Below are 7,990 nucleotides of genomic sequence, written 5' to 3'. Positions count from 1 at the left end.
TTATAATAAAAGCTTATAAAAATATAAGTTGAATTTGAAAAAATAATAACTATAATTACTATTTAATATAAAAATATAAGGTTGTAAGTAGTGTGACTGGAAGTAGGGGAAGCAGTTTCTTCCTTTTGAACCCCTTTGGTTAATATGGAAAAAGATTCATTTTGCTCCCATACAATTGAATCCAAAAAAAAAATTATGGCTTAAAAGAATAAATTATTGTGAAACATCATTGTTGTTAAAAAAAAATCGTTTATTATTAATCTCAGATTCTGTGATAATCCAAAGTATTGTTTATTTTATTGTTATTCAATTATCAGTTGTGGTATAGCAAATGTTATTGACTAAAGTAAAATTACAATTAATATTTTGCCAAAGATAAGATTTGTTTTTTTATTTAGCATTTTATTTATGTACTTTTAAACTTTAACGCAGTTAAAGTTATTTTGCTTAAAAAGTTTGAATGCCACATAAATTTAACTAGATAGTTAACAAATTTATATTAATGCATTTTTTTTTATTTATTGTAATAAATAAAAAAATATATTATTATTCCGATATCCTATATTTTACTATATTATCAATATTAATTAATAACATAATAAAAAAATAAAATAATATGGATCGTCAAGGGTATATTTATTAATTATCAGATATTTTTTTATGAAAATCTTAACCCAATATGAAAAGCATTATCCGGTTTTTTTAGTGTAATAATAATCAAATCTATTTTTAATTATTGTCCCCCCACATAAAAAATAGCTCCGACGCCCCTGGCTATAGAGGAATATTGCCACTAAATGAATATAATTAAGTTTTTAACTGTTCATTTAATGGTTATTTTAACTATCTAATTTGAAATATAAGCTATTTATTTGGAAATGGAAAAATTAAAATTGATATCTTTTGACTTTAATTTAATTATAAACAGTATATTAAAAACTGTTTATAGTTTTACAAATTTAATATGAACTAAAATTATTGACAACTATAAATTCAAATTTAATATGTAGAAACATATTTCAATAATATTTTAAAATTATAAATCAAAAATTTATATTGTAGCAAACTTAAATTGTGATCTGTTTCACTTTTGTTATTATATTTTTACTTTATTTTTTTTAATAATAATACATATCATCAAATAGTTAAAATTATTTATGATGCATTAAGTACAATATAAATTTTTGTAATACAATATTATATATGATTTTTATTTGATCATAAGGGTTAATCTATGCCAAATTAGATTATGTATTATATGTCTACATATAAAATTGAATTTATAGTTGTCAATAATTTTAGTTCATATTTAATTTGCGAAACTATAAATAGAGTGTAATATAAATATTGTTAATAATTAAATTAAAGTCAAAACATATCAATTTTAATCTTCCTATTTCCAAATAAAAAGCTTATATTTATAATAAGATGGTTAAAATAATCATTAAAACATTTTTTTTTATGTATGTTGAAATAAAACGTTATAATATAAAATTACACTTGATATGTTTAAATGGCATTTTTAAAATTTATTTTAATTACAACGATTAGTTATAAAAAATTTTAATATTTCAATTTTACTTCATAGTTATAATATAAGAATAGAAACTAATTTTTCAATAATGATTTACAATTCATTTAAAATTTAAATTTTATACATTGTATAACAAATTTGTAGCAATATGATCTCTCTTATTTAAAATAACTATAATTTAGTTATTAACTATGTAAACAAAATTAAACAAAGTGCTATGAGATCACTGCTTACAGTCAAGTGCATTATTTTTCTTTCATACAAAAATATCAATCAAAGGCATACACAACATAGCTGTTTCAAAACCTTTATAATTAAATATCAAACAAAATGCCTTCATTTAAAATAACAACTATTAGTAGAGGTATTGTCAAAAAATTAAATCATAGATTATAACTTAAGAAAGTTGGTTTATGTACACAAAAATAAAATCCTACTTATAAGAATATTTTTAAATGTAAAAAATTCTTGAGTAATATAACAAGCGGCCGCAACAGCTGCCGTTCACTTGCGCTAGAAAACTCGTTCATGGAAACCTGATGTAGTTGATGTTGATGCACCTTGATTAGAAACCGCTGAAGCAGGTCGCATTGCAGATGATTGATGATTATTTAGTCTTCGAGGTGCTAAATACTCAAAATTGCTTTGAGTTTGCTGAGATAACATTTTAGACAAGTCACACGGCATGGGATCTGTCCAAAAAAAGTCATGATTTAAAGCTGAATCAGCATCAAATCGTTTTGCTGGATCTAATACTAGTAATTTATCTAATAAGTCACAGCCCATAGGATCACGCACATATGGTTTTAGTCTTTCTTTTACCTAATAATTAAATAAAATTGAATTAATATATAACTATTAATAAACAATAAAGTTTAACAAATATTTTACACACTTTTCTTTTTTGACCTTTAACCAATTCTAATTGATTATACAAATCTAAAGATTCAACTTTTGGCCACACTTCTGGTGTTATTGATCCACATAGTTGAGATATCAATGTTAACTGTTGCTGCTCTGAATTACCTTGCATTATAGGTGACCGAGTCCACATTTCAGCCATAATACAACCTGCCCCCCATAGGTCTACAGGTGGGCCATAATTTCTATCACCAAGTAATAATTCAGGAGGACGATACCATAATGTAACTACACGATTAGTGTACCTAAAATAAAAAATAATAAATATCAAAAAGATAACAATAGTAAATTTTGAACTAAACAAGAAGCCTATATACATATATTTTTTTCCATCCATTATTAAAATTAAAATATAAATTGTATAAATTAAGTAAATTAATTGTATTATTAAATTATATATTGTGTATTTATATTTGTCATTAAAAATAATATAAGTTATTAAATTAACATAATTGTAAAGGAGTAGATTGACTTCCTAAAATTTATTTATACACAAAGGCGGATTTGAATACATTTAGATGAAGGAAAATACTAATACTTAAGATCAACTTCTAAATACATTGATTCTACTCATACTTATTTTTTAACTTAATATTACCAAGTATATAGTTTATAAGGAAAATTATAACATTTCTGATATTTAACAAAAAAAATATAAAACAAATCATTTAAACTTAAAATATTATAAAAATTATAATTAAAAGTAATTTTTTTGTTAACTAGCAAATATTAAATTTATCAAAATACTAAAAAATACCTTACATAAGATTAATATCTGTAAATAATTTCAATTTATAAAAATATAAAAATTTACCTATTAGGTTGACCATTTTTTTGTGCACTAAATGCCCTAGCTAAACCAAAATCAGCTAGCTTCAAAGTTCCAGTTTTTGTGATTAAGACATTTGCAGCTTTCATATCACGATGTAATATCTGATTTTATAGGGTCAATATTAAAAACGGATAAATGATGTATAATGTCAGTTATACTTTTACCTTATTACTATGGATATAGTAGAGACCATTAAGCATTTGTTGGATTACTTGTTTAATTTCACCTAAACTGAATTTTACTTTAGTGTTAGATAACAAACCAGCAAGATCATGTTCACAAAATTCAAAAACTAGGTAGAATGTTGATCTGTAACGATTGAATTGACTAGCTGAAATTATCAGTACAATAAAAATATTAATATATAAATATGATATACATTTATTTAAAAAGATAAACTAAAATGTTTTTTTAAAAATTTTAGAACTATGTAGTAAATTGAAGTAGGTGATTTTGAGACTAATAAATTATAAGATGAACATTAACAACCAATTAAATTTAAAAAATAATAACTATAAGCACTGTTTAATAAATTAAAAAGAAAAAACTTAATTTAAATTATAACTTAAGGAATTAAAAACCTTAAATATTTTTGGTTCCTTAAGAGTTGTCCTAATCGTCTTAAATAAAGTAAAAAATAAAAAGAATGTATTTCTCTCAGCACAATGAACAGTGAAATAAACACTAATAAATTAGAGCACAAAACTTGTTTCACTATTTATTTTCTAAGACTTGAAGGATTACAATATTTCCCATTTTATAATTAACATCCCGATATTTAAGAAATAAATCATTATTATACTAAAAATATATTGATTTAAAACATGTTTACCTTTAGTTTGACATATTTCTAATAAATTAACTACATTGTCATGTTTTAATAACTGCAATATCCTAATTTCTCGTAAGGCTGTAATTGGAAACTAGAAATATAACAAAATAGTTTATTAGTATTCATAACTCAAAAATATTTAAGATAAATATTAAAATATAATAATTATAATTATTATTACATTATTTTATAAATTATAATTAATTTATAATTTTTTATAAAAATCAGCATATATAATAATTAATTATTAATGGGTTTAAGAATTTGTTGTATTACCGAATTTAACATTAAAAAGTATTTGCTATATTATTTGTGATAAAATAAATAAAAATAACAAATTATAAATATATACAGAAACATTTAAGTATCAATAAAACTTTTAAATATCCCACTATTTGATATTTTTAAAGTAATATAAATAAAAATCAGGAAAATAAAAATCTAGTTTCTGTTACATTAATACTATATTATATAATACAGCAATTATTAAATAAGTATACTATTATATGGTTTTTCAATTTCGTTATTTAGCTCTATTTCTACAGACTTAATTATACGTATGTATTTGCCATTTTATATTATACAAAACATTGAATAAATAAGTGTTGCTAATTTGATTTATTAAGAGATAAATGATGTCTTTCATAAAAAAAAATGTTTATTGTACAATATCTATATTTTTTTTGTTTTCATATGATAATAAAATAAGGAAGACTTATAAGAATTTAGGCAGTAGTTATATTCATTAAATATTTAGTTAATTGTTTGCGATTACTTAGTTTGGTAAAGAAGAATGTGACTGAATAATCAAATCTTTATTTATATAATTTTATTTGAAAACTGTAGAGTAATACCAGATAAAAGAATATGTTTAATTTTTATGTATTTCATATAAAATACATTATTTAATTATTAATTGGATGTAACATATTTTTGATAATTACCCCTTCTTTTTCATTTTCCATAAGAATTTTTTTCATAGCAACAGTTCGCTTCATGTTCTTTTTATCTCTTGCTTTAAACACTTCACTAAAAATGAAGAGATAGCTTATTACTTTAAAGAAAAATTTAAGCTTTTAAATTAATGTATTCCCTTAAATTACTCATATTAACATAAAATAAAAAATATAATCTTTCTAAAATATAAAATACAATTTAAATTGAATTGTAAGAATCTCATGTTATATCATAGAAGAAAGTAACAAAAATTTATTTTGTTTTTATATTGTAGTACAACTGACTTTATAATTAAATGTGCAAGTATATATGTTTAACATTTTAATAACATCGTTCAATTATTTTTCACAAGTTTTTTTAAACAAATATTTTAAATAATTGATATTTGCTATTTCATAAATAAAGAAAATATGTAAATTAACAATTACAATAAAATTATATGCATTTAGAGGATAAATGATAGTTAAATTATTGCAATATATAGAAATATTTATCATACTCGTTTTTTTGATAAAAAATTGTATTTCTATTATACCTTCCAAGATAATACATGAGTCATATAATAAAGTTGCCACCGTGCATATTTTTACTCAGGGTTCAACACAAACAAATTTACCCGAAAGTTCCTTGACCAATTTTTGCCATTTTTTCAAATTTAGTAGCAGCTTCACAAAAAGGAAAATTATATTCTTCTAAGTATTTCTCTCTATCTCGAGCCATACTTAATTGCATGCTAGGTGATGGTATAGGAGGTGATATTGCTCTTTGACAAGGAGTTGGTGGTACCATTTTGGAATCCAGTTTTCAATTTTAGAACAATCAACAAATTAATAAAATAATTATTATTAAATTTAACTTATTTTATAGAATATAATTGAGAATTGTTATTATTTATTAATTATTTTATGTTACAAGATAATCTATAAGCACGGATATGATAAAAACACGAGATAAGGTTATATGCATGCAGTGTGGTAAACTTCCACACTCACAATGAGAACATTAGAATTTTTATTGTATTTTTTTTTTTTGCTAACACGGCGTATATCCGTATAGATTTGATACTTATATAATAGTAAGTACTCTAAATCTACAATTTTATTTATAAACATAATTTGATATAGAAAGCATATTATGTTTAGTCGTATTAAATAACTAACCAGTTAATTTTTTAGTCTAGAAAATGCAATAATTTTAAATATTCCATGGTGATATTTATTTTATTTGTTAAATTACTTAATCTTATAGTATTTATTAAGCATAGAATGCTTTAATCTAGTGTACAGTGGGGAGGATTTTCAACATTTTCTGGTCAGGGTCATAAAGAATAAAATGTATTTACAATACGCATCAGTGCTTACCTTACATATTAAATAATATAGAAATATAATATTAGTGACGGTTTTACGCCATTGATAGTATAGATAGATATTTTACCACCATTACTGTGTTTTCTACTATAGGTTGGATCGGGTTAAGTAATAGTAGTCTTGAGCACATGGCTTTATAAATTTAATAAATGTATTCTATTTTTCATGAACAATATTTTTTGTACATTAAAGGAAAACGGGAGATTTGCGATTTGCTACTTATTATTGTTCAAAATATATTTATTCCAACACTAGAAAAAAACTAAAATATCTTAAAAATATTTTTAATATTAAATAATTTAGTTGGTTTTTTTTTGTTTGAATAATTTTTCTAAAGGTAATAAATCTAATTTTTACTAGCAAAAAAGTTATCGTCTGGTTGGACTTTTGATTATTCATATGCTCAATTATGATCATAATTACTATTTTCTTAAAACGGTAACTATTAATCAGAAGAAGTTTACATCAAAAAACTTATCAGTAATTAACTTTTTATACCAAGTTCAAGTTTATATGAGTTTATAATTATCTACTAATAGTTGATATTTTATTTTTTTAATTGGATAAAAAAAGTAGATATTTTTTCAATTTTCATGAAATGTGGTTAATTGTTTTTAATCAAATTTTTGTTCTCAGTATTACAATCTTGTTATTTATATTATAATAAAAGAATGGCGGTACCAATCGAGTTGTTTTAATTATTTTTTTATTTAAATATTAAATAAAATAACGAAATGGATAATAAATATTATTTATACATACAAATTATCATTGATGTATATTTAATTTCATCTTTAGATAAAAGATCATTAAGATAATAATAAAATAGATTAGCTAAATATTAAATTATTTATACATGCTAGTTTATTTTGCTCCAGATTACTTTTGAAGTTTTCTAATTTTTTATAAGGAGTTTCAAATTTTTTTTTGAGCAAAATCCGCATTAAGACTTTCAGTAATATCATATTTAATTATTCTATAGTAAAATATATTTTTAATCCTTTCATAAATTTTTAAATAATTATAAATAATTTCATTTATAATAATATAATATTGCAGTATACGTGAAAAAAACTAATTTCAAATATTTACTTGTCTTTTTAACGTAACACCTTATTAACTTAGAAGCAATATTGGATTACAATCAAAGAAACTCTTAACAACGAAAATCAACTGCAAATAATGAAATAAAACTTTACTATCTTTTTAAAGTAAATGTACATGGGGTTTTATTTTAAATGAGTATCTACCATTTTCTTTTATAATACAGTTCATGAAAGTTTTTTTTATAACTTCTTCATTTTATCTGCAAAGTGTAACTTAAATAAAACAATAAATAATAGTTTTCAATAATTAACTTTAAGAAATTATCTATAATAGTAGATAATTAATAAATATATATTAATTATATATATATATTAATATAAATGTATTATTTATTCAATTTATTACAATCTTTTATTTAATTACATGATGTAACTTACATTATTAGCGCAACCAGAAAATAATTTCAGGAGTTATTACCTATATCTATATATTTCTTT

The 7,990-nt window shown here is 21.7% G+C and overlaps 1 protein-coding gene across 1 annotated transcript; it reads right to left on the bottom strand.

Moving 5' to 3' along the window:
• Window positions 1–1,506: 1,506 nt before the first annotated feature.
• LOC126894123 (cyclin-dependent kinase 9-like) lies at window positions 1,507–6,002 on the bottom strand. Its single transcript, XM_050664880.1, has 7 exons — window positions 5,693–6,002; window positions 5,064–5,148; window positions 4,120–4,210; window positions 3,452–3,618; window positions 3,270–3,388; window positions 2,430–2,700; window positions 1,507–2,356 (listed from the first exon to the last, which is right to left on the bottom strand). Exons 1-7 carry the CDS (start codon window positions 5,863–5,865, stop codon window positions 2,048–2,050), a joined length of 1,215 nt encoding a protein of 404 aa, XP_050520837.1. The 5' UTR covers window positions 5,866–6,002; the 3' UTR covers window positions 1,507–2,047.
• Window positions 6,003–7,990: the final 1,988 nt, after the last annotated feature.

Source organism: Daktulosphaira vitifoliae, unplaced genomic scaffold (assembly GCF_025091365.1).
Source record: "Daktulosphaira vitifoliae isolate Bord-2020 unplaced genomic scaffold, ASM2509136v1 Scaffold_1, whole genome shotgun sequence".
Taxonomy (NCBI): Eukaryota; Metazoa; Arthropoda; class Insecta; order Hemiptera; family Phylloxeridae; genus Daktulosphaira; species Daktulosphaira vitifoliae.
Note: the sequence above shows the minus strand (reverse complement) of the source record. Positions and strands in the feature narration are given on the sequence as shown.

What these genes read in the sequence shown, in the direction of transcription:
- LOC126894123 (XM_050664880.1), bottom strand. Translation starts at nt 5,865, where the DNA reads ATGGTACCACCAACTCCTTGTCAAAGAGCAATATCACCTCCTATACCA. An exon ending in TGGAAAATGAAAAAGAAGGG is followed by an intron (nt 4,211 to 5,063) that starts GTAATTATCAAA and finishes TTATATTTCTAG; the next exon opens with TTTCCAATTACAGCCTTACG. An exon ending in AAAAATGGTCAACCTAATAG is followed by an intron (nt 2,701 to 3,269) that starts GTAAATTTTTAT and finishes TTTTTATTTTAG; the next exon opens with GTACACTAATCGTGTAGTTA.